This window comes from Corapipo altera, unplaced genomic scaffold (genome assembly GCF_003945725.1).
Source record: "Corapipo altera isolate COAL_440 unplaced genomic scaffold, ASM394572v1 98, whole genome shotgun sequence".
Taxonomy (NCBI): Eukaryota; Metazoa; Chordata; class Aves; order Passeriformes; family Pipridae; genus Corapipo; species Corapipo altera.
The window spans coordinates 6,569,249-6,590,104 of NW_020884914.1; the positions used below are offsets into that span (position 1 = coordinate 6,569,249).

At 42.3% G+C, this 20,856-nt stretch overlaps 1 protein-coding gene across 7 annotated transcripts in view; it reads right to left on the reverse strand.

The window, feature by feature from the left end:
• CREBBP (CREB binding protein) overlaps nucleotides 1-20,856 on the reverse strand; it is a 95,128-nt gene that overhangs the window by 38,700 nt on the left and 35,572 nt on the right. For all 7 annotated transcript variants that reach the window (XM_027654999.1, XM_027654997.1, XM_027655004.1 and 4 more), the window contains 5 exons: nucleotides 18,269-18,445; nucleotides 8,005-8,254; nucleotides 7,246-7,359; nucleotides 938-1,180; nucleotides 248-347 (listed from right to left, as the gene is read on the reverse strand). In XM_027654999.1, coding sequence (XP_027510800.1) covers nucleotides 248-347; nucleotides 938-1,180; nucleotides 7,246-7,359; nucleotides 8,005-8,254; nucleotides 18,269-18,445 — 884 coding nt within the window. The remainder of the gene's footprint in view (nucleotides 1-247; nucleotides 348-937; nucleotides 1,181-7,245; nucleotides 7,360-8,004; nucleotides 8,255-18,268; nucleotides 18,446-20,856) is intronic.

Sequence of the window (20,856 nt, forward strand, 5' to 3'; positions counted from 1 at the left end):
AGAATCACAACTGCTAAGGTATTTGTACACTTAAAACCATAAAATATTCTTCCTTTGGGAAATTGTTTAAAACTATTAAATATTGTGGGGTTCCCAGGAGGCACAAAGTGGCAGCTCTAGAATTGAGCACATCTGCAGATGTCACTGACCATTTCCATTCCAATACAATCAGTTTTTAAAGCAGCTCCTTATTTATAAGTATGTAAATAAATGTTTAATTGAGCAAGAATGAAAATGTGTGCATTACTTATTTGTCCCAAGGGATGTTGGAAGAGCAGTTTCAGAAATTAGACCGGGTTGCTGGTCTGTTGTTATTCCTCCTGCAGGAAGGTTCATCTGGTTGGCTCCTTTGGGACAAAATTAAACATCATTGGTAGAGAGTTCACAATTTTGACAATAATATGACAAAACTATACTTTACTGGCCCAAGTGGTTAATGGAAGAAGTATATCAGTGTACCAGGTAAGTATTTTTATAATAATATCTGCTGTGCTGCATATACATAGCTATTTATGGAGTAAAGTTACTTTCAGTCTTAACTACAAAACTGAGTCTATTAAAATTTTAAATTCATAAACTCTTAATATTAGGTCAATAAGCTAAAAAGAAGATAATACTAACAATTAAGCTGCAGAAAGAAAGTAGCATTTGAGACAATTGTCTGTTAGAACAGGTGACAACTGTTAAAGCAAAATTCTTCAGCAATTCTGTCTCATCACCTCAGGCAACATCAAGCTCTGAGCTACATTTTAAAACTAAAACTCCTGCTATTTGGCAAAAGCAATATATTCAAAACTTTCTGCTATTCAAACATAAATGATCAGTGGGGAATACAAACAGTGTCACTGCTCTGACCAAGTGAAATACCAGGCTACCCTAAAAATTCCACATAAATTATTATTTTAACACACGGTTTCTCGGTGTTTTCTCCACCTACCCAGTGCATTAATGGTCCTCATTTGCTGGTGAGCCTGGGGCTGTGCTGGCTGCTGGCCTTGTACCTGGGGCTGCAGCTGGGTTTGGGGCTGGTTTCCATAGGGCAGCCCCAGGGCAGCGTAGGCTCGTTGCATGGAGCTGGGGTCGATCGGATTGGGATTGCTTAGTGATGGGGTGTTCTGCTGGCCTGTGCCAACAGAACCAATGGAATTCTGGATTCCACCAGCTGGAGACCCTAAAAGGGCTATAAAAAAAAAAAAAAGGATAAGAGAATATTGAAAATCGATGAGGATAAATAATAAAACTAATCATGCCAAGAATCACCAGACATGCATATAATACTTCTATGTTGTGTATCTTTTCCTGCCAGAGGACAGAATGACACCTGAGATCCCAAGTGGGGAAACTCAGCCTTGGATTCTACAGGACAGAAACCACCCTAACTATTAATCCATGCAGTCTAAAGAGGAGGGCTGTGTATTTCAGGCAGATAAGTCCATAATTACTGTAACAGATATAAAGATAAGGCTCCTATATGAGGCTAAATAGGATTTTCATGCTTGGGACAGTAGGTTAAGGTGAAAAAAAATTTAATTCTTCTGCTTCCCTCTTTCCCATCAATCCCATTTTAGGTCAAAATATTTGGCTCCAGAACAGAGATCCTGAGTTCAGCAGAAATAACTGTGTCCTTGGACACAAAGGTAATACTGAAGATCTGCTGGTAGAAATTTTCATGGCAAGCAGTCAATGCATGAATCCTCTGAAGGCCAAACTACCCTAAAGCCCAGTTATTCAGAGATATGAAAAACCCTGATGGTTTTCAGTTTGTACTGACCTATGTGACCACCACAACCAACCAACCCCTCTCACCACACAGATGTATGGAAGAGTCATTTCCATTGTAGACAGGTAATGGAAACAACAGGGGAAAAAGCAGTATTTACTCAACCCAGAAGCGAATAAAATTCTGCTTTCTGGACCTCATTTTAGCTGCCATTCTAAGTAATAACATGTTCCACTGTGACTGACCCATGGAATATTTTATCCTTCAGTACAGAGACACTGCATTTTGATAAGTGAGACTCTGGTAGAAGTAACTCATCCTTCGCATTTTCCCCCTCAAGTAATTAAATACGTAATGTGCATTACAAATTTGTGAGCTAAACATAGCAACAGTAATGGCTTTTAATATAGGCAACAATAACTGTTTTATTGAAATATTAGGAGGGGCATGTGGTTAGATAAAAAACTCAGGAAAACAAGCCTTCTGAGACATTAACAGCATTATCCAGGCTTTTTTAAATCCTTACCCACTATGGAAACCGAGAGAATCACTGAAAGAGATACACAGGCTTTCAGCTTCCACCCAAGAGAAAACACACACATTACAGAGTCCAGACTTCTCTCTCTACAGATGAGAATTCAATTTGATCTCATTTGCCAAAGAACTACAAGTAAATATAGTCAGAGATCTCCCTCTCCAGAATAAGCAGCCCCACAGAAAACATCCTTTTTTTTCCCAAAGGACAACCCACAGTATTTTTAACTCTGGGATTACCATGGAAATTAGGCTTACACATACTTACACTCTCTGGACACATTTATAGTAACTTTTGAACTCAATGATCATTTCCAAGAGACTTTAAAAACAAAGTCAGAAGCTGATTAAGATCCTATCAGCTTAATTAAAAAAAAAAAGGCATAATAATAAAGAGTAACTACATGAATTCCTTGTTGGACTTGCACATAGCACTCTGGAATTACACCATCTAAGAGAAAATGCCTTACACAAGTGCAAGTCAAGGAATAGGAAATCTTCAGGAAGGTTAAATACCACAAAACTTGTGGCACCTTGAAATTCAAAAGGCTTCAGAGGCTGCTGCGACAGCATGGACTGATTCAGGAGCTAATAAGAATTCCAGTTTATGTTAGAGGAAGAGGATGATGTTCCTCTGGAAGAGTTACAACCAAACACCCCTGGTGCTTTCAGTGTTGGCTGTAAATGGGGAGATGGCAGAACGACCACAGCACAAGTTCAGTCCTTGTGTTAGAAGAGCTTTAGACTATTTGGCCTCAGCTTTTCTACACTTCACTACTCAATTAATAGGACACTATGCTGAGCATTTCCTGACATCAGGAATCTGATCTTGAAGAGGGTTTTTTGTCTGTTTGTTCACTGATTTTATAGGAAGGCATGACATTATTTCGATCTGTCAAACAAGAAGATGGAGGCAGAGAGTATTACACTTCCATTCTGGACAGACCAAGTCAAATGTTGTCCCCTCTGAGGCAGATACTGCAGGAAATACAGTAAATTAAAATAAATATAGCCCTGGAACAAACAGGACTTATCACATTAGGCTTCTGCTACATGAAACAACGTCTACTGCAATTTATTTTTATGAACTGATGCTTCAGACATTGATGAGCTCATGACAGAAGCTACAAGTGTGAAGCACTCATGTCTTTTAGAGGGGAATCCCTCCAGCTAATTAAAATTTATCTTAAACACAGACTCCTAATTCTATTTTAAGCACAAATGCCCAGCACTTCTCTAACCTGACCAGTCCAGTGAACACATTAATCCATTTTTGAAAAGTGTGGTTTAAATTTTTCATTTTGCTTTGGAATTCTGTAACTGAGACTTGCTCTGTCCTGCAGCTCCTCACTCTGCTCCTTACATCCATTCCAGCTCAAAGTGGCTGGAGCAAAAATTCTGCTTGTGGCTCTGACTCACCTCAGCACAAGCCTGTCCTGCACCCAGAATTAGGCAGGTACACAAAGGTAAGTGTACACCATCATTTAATTAAAGGTTGTATCTTGAATCAAATCATGGGGTAAAGATTTTACGAGGAACTTGAAGGTAGGAAGTGTCAATATTAAAGTTGACCACCAGTGCCATGTTAATGCTTATTTAAGTTAAGCATTAAACCAAAAGCCTCACAGCACAGCACCATGAATGGAACTCCTTAATCCATGGGCTAAGCATCCATAATGGCTCCATGGGGTAACTGATAGGTCACCATTATATATATGATTTCCAGCAATTGAACAAACAAGAAACACGTTTTGTTTGTCAGAGTTACTGACAGTAAGACTTGAGTGAGCTGGATTTCGTTCCTAGTTTCCATAGGAAACAGGTTCCTCCTGGATACAATTCCCTGTGCAACAATGCACTCCCTCCTTCTATGCAAAGGTTGGTTCCCAAATGCTCCACATCCAGGCTTTCTTCCATTTTCTGCCCATACTCTTAGCTCCTGGTCCCTATTTCCATTTCCCTCATCAAATTCCCACTCTTCATCCCCAAGTGTCCACATACTCCAGAATTTCTGTCTCAGTCTTCTTTAAAATCACATTTTTGACTGAAAATCAGTGGTTTCAAATTTAATTTTTCTTAATCAAGCTTTCTCCTTACTGCAATTTATTTAAAAATTTCCTACAAGGAAAACTACAGAGGAAACCAGCTCCATGTTCACAACTCCACCTTCCAGTCTCAGCTGAGCAGGGCATCTCTGGTGTCCCCTGATCCTGGAATGAAGCACAGAGAGCACAAGGATGGCCCAGGACACGAGCACAGCACACACATCACCACCTGCACAGCTGTGAGAGGAACAAAGCCCAGGAGCTGTGGCACAACACATCTGCCCAGGTCAGGAATGGAAGAACTAAGGAGTTCAAGCATGTGCATGAGAAGATGAATCTTCAAAAAAAACCCCAAAACTGTTATGACACAGCTACAGAACTAGGAAACATATCATCAACTGTTTGCAAGAGTCTGTAACTCAAATTGTGGTGGGCTCAGCAGGGAGCAGGTACTTCCCAACAAAAAGAACCCCCAGCCCTATAACATTTCAAGTCATTAGTTCAAAACACAGGAGTCACTTGCTCATTCAAAAGAAAAGCTTAATGTTTCAGCATGTGCAAAATAACACTTTTTTTCCTGTTTCCCCAGCCCCCTCAGAGGTACAAGGGACACACAACAAGAACCACGTGGAACAGAAAGAATTTTAAACTTGTCTCAATATGTCCTTTTTACGAGTCAGGTCACTATCAACCATTGTAATAAAATACAGCTCAAGGTTGCTTAAAAAAAAAATAAAAAAAGCTACACAAAAGAAACCTGGCACAGATGTTCTTTGCAAAAAGTCTACACACTAAAAGACGTGTACAGAAACAGCTCCATGGCAATAACCCAAACCCCAGGACTTTGTGCAGCACACAGATCCCCAAGGAGTGGGAACAGAAAGCCAGAAAGGCACAGGAATGGCTGCACATGGAAGGGTGGAAGTGAGGCACCACAGTGCAGTGGTTCAGCAGGGCTCAACTGCAGAGCTTTCTAAAAGGTGGGCAAACTTTGAAGGAGCTGCTTGAAAACCAGCACAGACACACCAGGACTAAAATAATATGGTAAAACAGGGATGAGCACAGGAAAGAGGGTTCCAGACTCTCTGTAAGGAAGGCAGCCTGACAACAGAATGAGGGTCTCTACACTTCTCATTTCTTTTTCCCTTTCTACATGTTCTGATCATATTCTGCCAAATGCAGACCCCCTCTTCCCTCCAATTTAGTAGATTCTGTGATTATTTATTCCTAAAACAGCCCACATTTTCTTCCAGTCTTAAACTAATGCAACTCAGATTAGTTTTCACCTGAGCAGGCACAGTGTTTTCACCATTTGCACGTATTGATGTGAATCACTTCACAAACCTTTCTGATTGCCCAAAAAGGGGTATCCTTTATAATAGATCTAAACAAGTATTTTAGTGTTCCTCTTTAACCTTCAACCAAACCATGAGCTGTTACATGTATGACTCAGAGACATAATCCAGGACAAAGAACCCTGTACCACTGGGTTATTGATTCATTGATTGGAAGGAGATTTCATATTTATCTCCCTCCATATGCAACAACAGAGTCAAATTCTACACTTACCCATTATAATTCTGTTGCAGCCAAACAACATCCCATAACAAAATTATTTTTGAGGACTGCCTGTATTCAAGATTTTGTTCTCTTTTGATAAGCTGCATGAGAAATAAAAACACTGCACAAACTACTTTACTACAGCAGCTTGTATTGAAAAACACAATTCTGTTGTGCTAGATGTTGTTAGCACTTTGATAACAACTGTCTAATAAGGATGTTATGCACAAATTAAAAAGCAAAGCTTTCAACACATTTTTTGAGGACCAAACAACTAATCACTTGCCACAAATTACGATTTTCAACACACAAGACTTATCTTGTTTACCAAGAAGTTTCGTAAAACACAGACAAAATCCTGACCTTCAATACCTTTATAGCTGTAATTTTTTCTGTTTTGGAGGGGAAAAACCCCTCCTGAAACTATAAAGAGAGCAATGCTCAATAGATAATTTTGACAGCCTTTCCAGCTACTGTCTCCTCTGTCTTAATCCCACCTAATTTAGGACCAGTTCTCCATCCTCCAAGGTTTACTGGTGCTCCTCACTGTAGACTCAGCTTAACTGGAAATTAGCAGAATGCTTCCAACCCAATTCCAATGTACAAGCTTTGCAAGTTCTCCAGCTATTTTCCACTTCCTAACCCTCATTTAAATATACTTAGGCATAACATTACTTAAGACTCCTAGAACTGCAGTGTCGATGCTGTAAAATGTTCCATCCTGGCATCTTTTCAAAGGATTTGATGAGAGGCAAGCCTACCAACATAAGCTCAGTATTTTCTGTTTCAGAGCAGGAGGGAAATAAAAACACACTAGAAATGGACTTGCCCCAAGCATCAGTAACAGCTCAGTTATTATAAAAACCAGGCATGGGCACTGTGATTTGCAGGGCTTTAGCTAATCTACAGCAGTAATAAATACACTTAATGATTAAGACACCCAGACCAGATCTTTTTGTATGCAAGTTTTTTTTTTTTCCCAAACATTTTTGGTTATTTTGAATCACTAGCATGTTAATTTGTTCCTAGCAGCAAGAAAAACAATCAAGTAACTTATCTCCTTCCCCAAACTGTACCTATATCCAAAACTTTAGGCCTCATAACTGGAATCTATTGACCTGCCCCACAATGAAGCACCAGTTAGAAGCTGCCACACCCTTTAAAATAAGATGGGTGCTTGAGCTCAGGTTTTCCCAATTATTATGTTTTTCAGTAGTAAATTGCCTTCAATGATCAGAAAGGAGAATTCACTAGTAAATTCATCCCTCTACAAGTTAACCAGCTACTAAGTTTGTTAGGACACTCCCAAAGTTTATTCCTACACTGCACAGTTGATGAGCTTTACTAGTACCATTCGATGGTGACAGCAGTAAGAGAACTACTCACGTTGTTGGTTTCTTTTGTCACTGGCATTTTTCAGAGGAAGGCACACAGGACAGTCGTGCCGAGTACAATTCTTCCAGTGGGAGATGATTTGTCTCGAAGATGCACAATGAGCAACTGTAGCAAGGAAAAGCAATGGAGTTAAAGTCACTGTTAGCCAGGTTAACTGGTTTTCAATTAACTCAATCTCATTTTTAAGAGCAATTCTATTCTTTCTCCTTCACCAGTTGTAATTTTTTCTGTTTTGGAGGGGAAAAACCCCTCCTGAAACTATAAAGAGAGTAATGCTCAATGGATAATTTTGACAGTCTTTCCAGCTACTCTCTCCTCTGTCTTAATCCCACCCAATTTAGGACCAGTTCTCCATCCTCCAAGGTTTACCGTGCATATAACTAAACACAGCTCAACACAACTAAAATTTTTTGGGACGAGTCAAGGAAACAATGAAAGAAACTAGTACTAAAATCTAAGACAAAGATGTGGTGAATAGTACACCCTCTTTATACAACAGATGAGATGAAAAAGATGCTTCCACGTCTACCCTGCTACTACCCTTCCCGAAAAGGCAAATATTGCATTGTGTTTTTTTAAACCGAGGTGGGAAGTGGAAACCAGGCAAAGGGAACAGTCGTTTAATTGCAGAACCAGTGCTGACACTCGTCTGTGCCAGGTATGGGAACGCTCTTGACGAGAAGAGCAACGCTGGCTACAAACACCCCAGCAACCTTCGTGTGCAGAGCGGCCCCAGCCCCCTGCCCTCACCTTGGCAGGCCTTGCCGGCCTGGCAGTGCGTCATGTGGTTGAGGACGTTCTTCATGGTGCGGCAGTGCGGGAGGGCGCAGGCCCGCACCTCGCCGTTGGCCTGCTCGCGCCGCTGACACTTGTGGGCGTGGAGCAGCAAAACCAGCTGCTGCTGGATCAGTTTGCGCTTCTCCGGGTCCGCCGTCGGCCCAGTGGCCATGGCCTGCGTCGGGACGATCCCCACCTGCTGCACCTGGGTTTGCATCTGGGACTGAGAGAGCAGAGAGGGGAGGTCAGCAGCACGTCCGAGAGTCGCGGTTCTGACCCTAAACTTGCGTAAGGATTGTGGTCTACAGCTTCCTCCTGAGCAGGGCAGAGGGGCAGGCACTGACCTGTGGGGACCAGGGACAGGACCCCAGGGTACTGAAGTTGTCTCAGAGGAGGGTTACGTTGGATATCAGGGAAAGGTTCTTCTCCCAGAGGGTGGCTGGGCACTGAACGGGCTCCCCAGGGCAGAGGGCACGGCCCCAAGGCTGAAAGACCTCAAGGAGTAGTTGGACAACACCCTCAGGCACATGGTGTGACTCTTGGGGATGGTCTTGTGCAGTTGGATTTGATGACCCTTGTGGAACCCTTCCAACTCAACATATTCTGTGTTTCTGTGAGTGTCACAAGACTGTTCACCAGGCTACCAGGATTATTACACCACTCCCTCAGCATTCTCAAAACTTTTCTATTCTAATCTTGGAACAACGTATTGAGAGGTTCCTCTTTTAAAACATTTACAAACAAGAGTTTAAAACACAAGCCACTCAAAACCTTCTGTTTATTGGACAGACCATAATTCCAACAGGAATAAGCTCTTACCACACCCAGAGGTGGAATTCTTTAAGGTCCTTGCAACCCAAACCATTCTATGATTCTACGAATTCAAGCCTGTTTAGTGTTATATTTTCATATTACAGGTTTTATACACTTAAATCTTTGTTTCTCATCCCTAACAGAAAGAGGAGTCCAAAGGGAGAAAACAGAATTCTATGACTGTCTCTATATATTACAACAAAAGGCAGAGCTGATTTTCCAAGCATAAATTAGTCTTTTGTCTCACAAGTGAGTGCTGATATTCCTTTCAAAGAGAAAATTCCCTGGGTAAGCTGTATATGGTTTTCTTCCAGAAAGGGCCACCTAAATCTGGGTTGCATTATGGCTACTGAAGTGAATCAGAGTTAACTACAGGGTGATGCTGGGATGTATCAGCTTGTAAAATCCAATGTTTTACTTCCAGCATCCATTCTTTATGGACACACTCCTGCACCAAGGCCTGAGCTCTGCCTGACAGCTGCAAACCCACAGAGATCTTTAGTCTAAGGCACAGCTCATAACACTGCACAAGAGAACAGTCCCCTTAACACGTCATTTCTCCAGCACAGATTTAGTACCTTTTTCTACCTTTCTGGACAAATGTAGAAACCTAATTTTCAAAATTAAGCACATCCACAGCCTGCAATGTCTCCCCTAGCAGGGGCAGATATGGGACTGCAAAAGCACTTGAATCCCTGTGATTTGCAGCCTGAATTAATCTCATGGACAAACATAAAACTGTCCCAAGAATCACTTTGATTATGCCCTGTGAAAATAGGTTAACACAGAAAAGCTACCTAAGGAAAACCAGCCATTAAAAGCACTTATAAATAGAATACAGGAAGAATAGGATTATACTGGGGAGATAACAGAGGAAATAGTTCAGTGCTGACCACTACTGACCAAAGCCTATGTACTACATTTAAGGAAAATCAGTTTAAAGTGACAGAATACATTTGTAGCCCCTTCTACTTCTGACCTTTGAGAAGGAACTCCCCAGAAAATTCCACAGCCTAATAACAGCAACCTTATTTTTGTTTGGTGAACAAAAGGTTCCCTGGCAAGAGTTGTCACTACTCCAGCAACAAGCTTTGTCCCTGCACATCAGCTTTTTGAAGAGCTTGGCTTTTCTTCTGGAGAATGAAGCACAAAAGATCAAGTAGAAAACACCATAGCTGGTATTTGATGGAGGAGGATGGGGACTCTGCCACTTGATAATGATTATAGTAAGTCTTAAAAACAAAGAGGAATTGCTGAATCTGTTTGTCTTGGCCTTGCCAAGACAAGAAAAAGAGCAATAAAAGGAAAAAGGGTGAATGAAGGAAACCCAGCCACTCCTGCTTCCAGTGCACACAGCTGCAATTCAGTCTTCCATTTCTCCTGTGAACATATCCACAGAGCAGACAGGTTTTACTGAAACAATTCTTGGGTCACAAATAGGAAACAATTAGTTCAGCCAATCTCCAAAAAAATACAGAGACCATGCCAAAGAAAATCTTGTTGGAAGTGGTGTTTTCATCCCAGTCAAAGAATTGTTTCCCAAGCCAAGTTCTCCTTTTGTTACTACCCCACCAGTTAACAGACACAGCTACAGCTGTATCAGCACAGATGCCCTGACCCAAAAGGGTTTCTTGAAGAGTGAGTAAGGAAAAAGCAGAATTACAGAGTGTCTGCAGGTAGGCACAACTTCCCCTCAGAATATTGCCTGCCTTACTTCCCAGGACTGCTGACTGTTTGAAGAAGTTGATCTCTTCCCTGCTAGTCTGCCTTCCAAGAACAGTGGTCTGCAGGACCAGTTCATACCTGAAGACCTGCCAGTGCACCACAGTCACACCAAAGGGACAGGAATTATCCCACTCCAGAACGAGCAGGAGGCTTCTTTTTGCTTCACCTGAACGACCAACAGTTTTCTTGTTGAAGCAGCAAGTTCAGACACTTCTGCTCCCACAACTAAAATAAATCTTTCAATGGTCAGATATACGAGATAAAAAAGATGGTTCTGTTTTTCTTGCCACTTGCTGACCTGCACCATCAACAGAACAAATGGATCAGGGGTTGTCAGTCTGCTAAAACCCCTGACAGAGATGGGAGGTTCATTAACCAATTTTCTAGAAACAGAGTAATACCCATTTCTATAGGGTAAAACAGTCATTAATACCCTTTAAAATTATGGACACTGTATATTCCCATAGGAAGATGGTTCTGCCCTGTCCCTATCCTGAAGGGCAAAACCATCCTGCACGTCTGGGCAGCACAGATGCACGAGTATCTCATTGTCAAGAGCTTGGATGGACAAAAAGTTCCACTTTGCTGAGGTGACCAATTCTCTACATTTTGATGTGTGTATATTCAAAACCACTCCACATTGTCAAGATGGAACACTATGTACCTCTTCTTATAAAAGTAGGCACCAATTTCAGCAGCAGTGGCAATCTCAGAGCAGGTAAACGATGTGATACAGAACTCTGCGTCAGCCCAGCTTCCATACAGCACTATGTTTTTAAAATACATTTCCTCTTCTGTAATTTCTTTTTACTTCCATGTTTTTTTCCTCCTCCCTGGTAGGAGAACATGACTGTCTGGAATCACTGTATTAGGACAAATCATGTGTTTAAAAAACGCCTTTTATTTCTTTTAGACAGGTTTGTAATCAACAGTGGATCTTAGTGAAGTAATTAAAAATCCACTGCCACAAATCCCACCTTCAGGCACCCACAAGTACATGAGGTGAAACACACCCAAACCTCTTCAGTTCCCCTTCAACCACAGGCTAAAAGTGTGATCCTGAGAGTCCCCTCCAGAGAAGGGATAGTGGGCATAAAGTGGATACACACGTGAACTGTAAATCTCAAAGAACATTTCTAATCAGCAACACTTCTACCTGAATTCAGTGTTCACAGTGTGATCACCTCCAGTCACGTACCCAAATACACTTTCATTAAGATTCAAAGAAGTCCTCCCTGCACACAAGAATTGCAGGAATGCTCTAATAATTGTTGAACTAGCTCTGAAAACCCAGGAATTCTGTCCCAAAACTGAAGGAGAGCTCAAGCAGCAGCTGTCAGATGGCATCAGGAATGAGGCATTCCCCAGTGCAGTCACCAGATGAATCCAGGCTTTCTCCAGTGACAACCAGAGTTCCACTGGGAAAGCAGCACAGAACCAGGTTACACTTCTCCATGTGGATGGTGGCTTCTCTGGTTCCACCAGTTACTCTGAACAGGTATGGTCTGAACAGCCTGATCCTATCCAAAAAGGAAGAATCCTTCTGACACCAGGAATCCCAAGGTTTGCTTTGACCCCAGAGGCTGGAGGCTCACACATGCACAAACCAGGCTGAGATGGGCACCAGTACTACAAGCACAAGTGTCTGCATTTGTGCCCAAAAACCCTGCAGTGCTGCATTTCCTCATCCAAGGAGCTGGAGGAATCAGAATCTGAGGCTAGATCATGGGCAGAAGACTTCAGAGGAAAGGAGAAAAGGTTTCCTGAACTGGATATGGCCTTGGAAGGTGGTCATGGTCTCTGGAGGGAGAATGACTCAAGTGTCAAGAAATTATATCAGCCTGTTAATAGCACAAACCTGAACCCTGGCAGTGCTCCAGCAATTGAGGAGGTAGGAGATACTCAGCTCCTGAATACAAAGCCAGCATGATCCTAGAATCCCAGAATCATTTAGGTTGGAAAAGACCTCCAAGATAAGTCCAACCTGTGACCGATCACCACCTTGTCAACCAGACCAGAGCGCTGAGTGCCATGTCCAGCCACTCCTTGAACACCTCCAGGAACAGGGACAGCACCACCCCCCTGGGCAGCCCACTCCAATGCCTGACAACCCTTTCCATGAAGAAATTCCTCCTGATCTCAAACCTGAACCTCACCTGGAGCAGCTTGAGGCTACGATCTTAACATGAAGAACATGTTCGGAGCCCAAGATTTATTTCAAAGCTCTGGCATTGACATGGATACAAGCAGAGTTTTCATGTCAAGAGTGAACAGGAATATTTTAATTTTCCAGTTTTCACCTACCACTGCAGAGAGTAACTTCCACTTCTGAGGGTGGTGCTGGGGAGTGACCCTGCAAGCCCATGACAACCACAGAGGTGAGAAGGCTCCCACAGTCAGGCCATGGAAGGAACCTGAATAGCTGGTCCTGAAGAGCTCCCTCAGTGCACTGGGCTTTTAATTGCTAAAGGAATTTTCTTTTAAAACCAAGCAAGGGTCTCCATACTATGCAGTTGACTCTGCTGGGAAGCAAGGCTGGATCAGCATCTTTCTTAAGGATACACTTGTGGAGTTCTATCCCCTCGACTTTCTGATTTGAAGGACCAGCAAATGCCAAGAAACACACACTGAAGAAGTGTTTCAAAGTAGCAAACGGGGACAAAATACAGCAATCTTTAGGCAGAGTTCAGCTCTTACATACAGGAAATTACCTGAAGGAAATATTGAGGGGTTTATACATTCTACATAAATCTTAATATTTTACTGTGGGATAAAACAGACTAAGGAATGATGAACATTAAAAATCCCAAATAGCAAATCCCAAATAGAAAAAGGGATAAGAGGCAAATGAGAAGTTTGTAAGGGAGGGAAAGTCATGTTGACTATGCAGTACTTCAACTCTTGGAACAGAGAAAGAAACAGCAATGGATATTCTCTACCACGTGTATTTGCATATGGGGGATGGGAGAGTAGAACGTGGACAAGAGTGCTGTGGAAAGACTAAATCCTCTTGGTCAGCTTTTGCCAGCCTGGTACTGTATTTATGGATGGTGCAAAAACTAAAATGTTCCCCCATTCAAAGCAAACCACAGTCCCAGGATGAACTCCTGCACGAAGGCAGAAAACAGATGCCTTCTCTGCTCCCCAAACAGCGTTGTTCCTCCAGCACCCAACACTATCTGTTGGATTTGTTTCCAGGCTATTAAGATCCTCTCCTTTAAGAGCCCATGGCTAAGCAACACGGACAAGAGCTTTTCCCAGCTGTTTGCTGCTGTAAATCAGGAGGGATTTTCTTGAGGAAGAGAAGGAGTGAACACGCCTGTGAACGAAAAACTTTCAGAGAGGAGGTCAGGGCAGGCACAGGGAAGGTGAGCACAGCTAACAGCAAGCCAACCAGAGATTGGGAGACTGCTGGAGAGAACAGCAAGCAGACACACAGCATGACTCTGGGGCAACAGCCACAGACCTTTCCCACAGTGAAAGAGAAGAGTGACTGTGCTGCAAGAGAGGAAAAACCACAGAGAGGTTAAGAACGCAGGCCTTCCTCCCTGGAAGGGCACAAGAGTTAAGTAATTTTTCACAAAGCCTTTTATTTCTAGTCTCTAGAATAAAATACCAGCTGTCTATTTTAAGTAGCTTCAGTTCTACTTGTTCTAATTAAACTGGCCTCCCAGTTTAAGACCTTTCTTCCTCTCTCTCAGAGGTCCATAGCAAGGCACATCCTCACCCCCAGTCACTTTTCCTCTCTTTTGATCAAAATCTGTTACGACAAAAATCCTAAAGGACATAAAAGGAAACAAAGAACTCAACACAAAGCTCCTGATGTAGTTTAGTAAGAGAGGGGGGAAAAAAACCAGGAGAAGATGTGCTGCTCCATTTCTAAGTCAAGAACCAAGGAGAAATGATTTCCTTCGCTTCCAAAAAGTAACATTCTCTCAACTCCATCTGCTGGTCATAGGGATAACTGTGAAACCAAGCTGGTGTCTGGAAGCCAAACTTCACCCATTGTGTTCTTAATTCATGTAGAAATGCTAGATTTACTGGTATGTCCACAAAGGAACCATCCATCACCACCCCTGGAACAGGCAGCACTGGGGGGAGCACAAAGCCTCAGTGAGCGCGATGGAAAAGTCTACCAGGGTTCTCTCCACTGACAGCTCATTCTGGAGCCTGCACATTCCAAAACCAGGAGCCTGCTGGCTCCTGAACAGGGTGCACACTGTGCTGAGTGCCCAAGAGCAGAGTATGGCTCCCTTCCCCAGCCCAGGGATCCTGCATGATCTCACAGCAGCAGAGCACTGCCAGTCCTGCATCGAACCATTTAAGTGACGCTGAATCTCAATAACGTGTCACCAAAACTTCCAACAACATGAGAAGCAACATTTCTCCTTTGGAAACAAGCCTTTCACTCAAGATTTCAAGCTGCCCATCCTGTAAAGAGAACTGATTCTGTAGCAGTCATACAAATTAAGTGCTAATATGCTGTTTGGATCCACCACTGAAACAAAACAAACAGAAAAATCAATCCATCCTGCTGGCGCTGAAAATTAATACCTTAATGCTGACCTTTTAATCATTTTAATACCATAAGGTTTGTTCTTCTTTTCTAATTAAAGAGATTAATCCAAATGTGCTTCTCAGGGTGTAGTGTAAGGTCATGCTTGGAACACAGGCTGCAACGAACTAACACTTCTGAGACCCACTTTATTGGGAAGGGAAGAGAGTGCTGTTCTCAGGAGAGTGGTAGCCTGAATCTGGATCAAAAAAACCCAAATCCACAGCTGCAGCACATTTGTCCTGGCTGCCAGGGTCATGCCTGGCAGTGGTAAAGCTCCTGGTTAGTGTTGTGGACAGGGGTGTCACACAACAATTAGAATAAAGTGGGTTAAGAAACTCACTCTTTCACTTTTGCAGCCCACCTGTAAGGTGTAAGGCTGAAGACTGAAAGGAGCATTTAAAAAATATCACTTTTCTGGACTTTGAGGTCTTCAGATAATGGCTGCACCTTTCTATTTCCTCTTTTCTTATTTAAATACTTTTCTTATTTAAATATTATTTTATGGAAACCAGTGTTCAATGCCATGTTGCAATCTGGTTTCCTGCCACAGATATGCCACATATCACCAGTGTTTGCATTCACATGGGCTTGTCTCTCACATGGAATAGTACTTTTGGGGCCCTTTTATGATAAGAATAGTACAGAGGGCTGGTTTAGCAAGATATGTGGTTTCAATCATCCCACAAAAGACCCTAGAGGTTTTTATTTTTAAAATATGTAGTTGTTCTTTCACTTGCTGTAGTAGATGGAGTCTGAGCTGATCCTCCCTGGGTTCATTTTTGATAGATGTTAACATAACAGTCCTGCCTCCCTCAGGGTACAGGACAGGCCGTGTCTCCAGCAGATCACGCACAAGGCCAAATACATTAAATAAACCATCATCTCCAGGGTCCTGAAACACCCCAGGACACAGAAATGGCAAAGGGACTGTGGCAAGAAAGCATGGTATGATTGCTCCACCACTGCAGCTCTGCTCTGGGGACCTGCCTCTGTCACAAGCTGCTTTTCACAAGTGCCACTCGGGTCACATCTTAGTTGCCCAATGTGAGAGACAGAAGTCACTTTGATGTGTGCTCCTATAACTCAGTGAATGCCATGAGTGTTATTTTACCCTCAGATAACGTCTTAACATATGAAATAAGGTTTAGCAACTCAGAACCTACAAACCTCAGGCTCTGAGTCAGCAATTCTTCCAGTCTTACTGTGTTTAAAACTAGGGCAACACATCTTTATCTCAGAGAGGAGCTGTGAAAATTAACTAATCCTAAATGTTAGGCCTGTTCCAGTGCTGGCTGCCACGGGAAGGACCATTCAGAAACGACTCGAGTGAAATAAGTTACAATGTACACCCAACAATGCCCCCAGCCACACACCGAGCAGCAAAACCAGAACTGAATGTTGACTGTGTGCTCTTTCCAAGGGCTCTGTTCATATTGTTCACTGAGTAAAGCAAAGTCCCTGTGGAAGGAACAGCATATGGCCATGGATGTGCTATTACCAAATAATTACACTGCCTTACCCACTGCTGCCAAATAAAGGTTAAATTTTAACAAGTGTGACATTTCCTTTTAAATTCTTGGCTTTACAATAAAAATGTTTGGATGGAAACTTCAGTTTTTACAGTTCCACCCCTGTCAGGACCATCATCCCTCTAAGCCACATGTGAGCCATGAGCTGAGACCTTTTGGCTTGACAGCATCACTGCCTTTTGGCTGAAATGGCCATTACTCTCCATTTATTGGACACATGAAGCTTTTGACACCTGAGAAACAAAGAAAGATGGTTCTGACTGTTCTCTCAGCTGATGTTTTTGACATTTTAAAGAAACTGCAATTGATAGTACTGGGAAAGTTTCCCTTATTTTCCTCTGTCTCTTGGACAAGATGGGAGAAAGGAAACAGCTTTTTCTTTTATTTCTCTCCCACCACGAAACAAACCTTGATGGCAAATGCCCTTTTCACTCCACCTGAATATCTGCCACTGTATCTTATACTAAAATAAGTGAGTATATTAAAATTTAGGCTTCCCAAAACCTGATATTTAAAATGAGCACAAAATTGGGCTTCAAGATCACCCAGTCCCTGAGATGAATACAGCACTTTGGGGAGACCTGCAGGTTCCTTGCAGGATCAGGACAATAATTCACTTGCTTCACACCTGATCCAAAATTTTTAAAAACAAATTTAGAGTAGTCATGCAGCAAATTGTCTTTTACAAATTTCCTGCACGAGTGCAAGTGGTATTTCAAACATGGTTTTAAATACGAGTCACCAGCTCCCTTCCATAATCATAAGCAGTAAATGACAGATGATATTAAACAACGATCTCACAGTGTGACTACAGAAAAATTAGAAGTGATCCTTTAAAATCAGGAGAAAAAGGGAAGTTTCTTACATCCTGTTGCCTCTCATACAGAGCCAATTGGTGACAGGCAGGTAGCAAACTCACTGATGGAAGGACAAGCATTGGTTGTGCCAAAAAATAGTTGGTTTTTGATTTAAATTAAAAAATAGGTAATTTGCATCTTATGGAAGGTTTAACAAGTTTCTATAGTAACTGCTATCATGTATAAGAATATAAAATGCAACATGCTGGGGTTTCCATAGAAACAACACAAGCAGTTTGATTAATACGCAACATCCTGAGACAAATGGGAATATTTAATTTCACTTTATAAAGAAAACTCGAGTAAACAGAGTACTACAAACTTGTAAGGTATCCTAATAAGAACTGTCCTCATAGGCTTGTGAGCTGCAAGTTGTGCACAATATGAAGTGAGAAGCATGTGGGGTGTTTACTACAACAGGCTAAAAGGATATGAGGCTCCCTTCAGTTCAGGAAGGTGATGATGCATCCAACACATTCTAATTGACAAACAGAACTTAAAGAAGACATTTTTATCTGGTTTGAAACTAAATGTACCAGACAAAACAGAAGGATGCAATGCAATTCTTGTAACAGAACACTGTGACTGTTCAGAAAGTCAAACTACAGCATAATAATGTACACGAAGGAACCACGGGGCAACGCTGGTGCTTAAAGGGGAAGTGATTTGATAATGTTGCAGAAGCTGGATCACCCAAGAATTCAGAAAGCACCATGAAGAGGTAAAAAATGCTGGAAGCAGCAGGTCCAACTCACCATGTTTGGCACACTGGTGACGGGAGTACTCTTGATGTCGGCAGGAAAGGGAGACAGACTATTGGCCATGCCTGGCTTGTTCGGTAACTGAGGGGTCACTCCTGTAGCTCCCATCTGCTGCCCTCCAGTTTGACTGAAAGGCTGCCCAAAGGGACTAGTGTTACCTGCCATTCCCATCTGGAAAAGAATGAATGAAAGGATTAGAATTGCTGTGATTCCAAAGGGACATTAAAAAAAACCAACAAAAACCAAAACCACACATTAAATATCCATCTTTGCATTCACAGAGACCAAATTCTAGTTTAAGTTGCTCAATATTAAATTCTCAATAGTAAATTCACAATTTCACAACTTTAATCAAGTTAAAATGTATTTTAAAAAGATGTTTTACAAATATATACAGCTGTGTGGGGCTGAAGTCTTGCAATTCAACTTACAAAAGCAAAGGCAAATACTAGATTATCCTTCCCAGTCTGCACTGACAGAAATTACATTTTCCAACACTACAAAAGCTTTTGAAGACCCAACAAACCTCAACTCCTGTGATACTTTGTGCATTCTGTGCACAAAGCATGACTTTGTACACAGTCTAGACAAGAAGGGAGGGGAATACACAGAGGCATCGAGCAAATGGTTATCAGCTTATGTTTTGGTGCTTGAGAAGTGTCTGAGCAAAAGGACATCTATCCAAGGCTGACATCCTTGACAAATGACACCCCAAAACTCCTCGAGATTACCAAGTAGAAACACAACTACCCCTGAATAAACAATCCCTGTTCATCCAAAGAGTCCCTTGGCCTGCAGGAGTCTCCCCAGTGGTGAAATCTCTGTTGCTGGAGCTACTTGATATCACATTAGACAAAAGGTCCTGAAGACATTTTAGCAGGAATTTACTTCTCCCAAAGAGGATGACTAAGACTAGGATCCTTCTTGCTCACCTCAAAATAAAGAGGAAATTTCAGTCACAGAACCATTCAGGTTAGAAAAGACCTTCAGAACCATCAAGTCCAATCTGTGACCAATCACCACCTTGCCAACCAGACCAGTTGTTTCTTAAACACTTCCAAGGGATGGTGATTCCATCACCTCCCTGGGCAGCTGTGCCAGTGCCTGACAACCCTTTCTGTGAAAAAATTCTTCCTGATATCCAACCTAAACCTCCCCTGGCACAACTTGAAGCCATTTCCTCTTGTCCTGTCCCTTCTTCTCTGGGAGCAGAGCCCGACCCCCACCTGGCTCCCCCCTCCTGTCAGGGAGTTTTAGAGAGTGAGAAGGTCCCCCTGAGCCTCCTTTTCTCCAGGCTGAGCCCCCCCAGCTCTCTCAGCTGCTCCTCACAGGACATGCTCAACAGATCCCATTTGTTCTTTCCCCTGCCCCGCACTGGGAGGATTTCTAGGTGACTTTATCACCCATCAGAATGTCCTAAATATAAATCCGATCCCTGAGCAAAGTCTTTACTTGAAATATTAAACTGTATTTTCCTCTTCCCTTGAGCTCCCCAGCCTTTCCTTACACAGCACAGTAGTTTTCTACGTCCTGCTCTCTTCTCTTCCCTTCCCAGCAGGGATTCAGGAGGACTATTCCCGTAGCTGGAAGAAGGACCGCACACATCAGCTTATCACTGCAACAGCCTCATAATAAGGGATTACTCAGTGGGTGCTTTTCATGCTTACAGGAGTCAGACTGAACGAGTGAGCATTGATGAAGCCCCAGTTACGAGCAGTAAATTCCACTGGGGCAGAGTCCAATAAACACAGTTTGACTGGGCCTTGTCCCCTTTGGCCATGTACTTTGTACCCTCTGGTTTCAGACAGCTGGCCCAGTTGCCCTCCGAGCAGCTTCACGTGAGGAAACCCTCCCTTTCCCTGCATCCTGCCCAGTGACTGTTGCCAGATTTGGGCCTTTCTTCACTGTACAAGACGTTCTATCTTCACACATTAAAAAGAATCCCAAAAGCTGTCACTTGGCAATGTAAGAGGTTATCAAGTACGTGTTCCAGAGTAAAGCTGAATAATTCAAACAGCGTATAAGACCAAAAAACAGCATCTAAAGTTTAATCCTAAGACTGCTCTTAATGAGAAGTGGTATTGGCTACTATCACATGGCACAAGTATCAAGAATTTATTTTCTGTATTTGTGTTTGTTTTGTTGACTGCATGCTCAAAGAAATTAGTTTAATTATTATTTATTACACTATGGGTTTTGGCAGCTCTTATCTGAAGAATTAATAGCAAAGCATTTAATAAAATTCCCCACTAATTCAGACAAGGTATGAGAAAGGATCGACTGATAACTACAGCTGCTCATTAATGCTCTCAGGGTCTATCAGATTAAGAGTGAGCAAAATTTCTGAAACTAAAAGGGAGATTCTAAGAAAGATTATGACCAACTACTGAAACTTTTCAGAAGCCAGAAACAGGAATAGTAACTGTTGGGTTGTTATTCAGCTTCCCTGTGTCTAATTCCCAACTACAAACTTCATCTGTCTGTGGAAGGATTTGGCCCTTCCAGTCTTCTTCGATCTTGCTTTGAAGTTTGGAGGAGGTTTTTTTGAATGGAATAACATACTGACTACTCTGGCAACCACC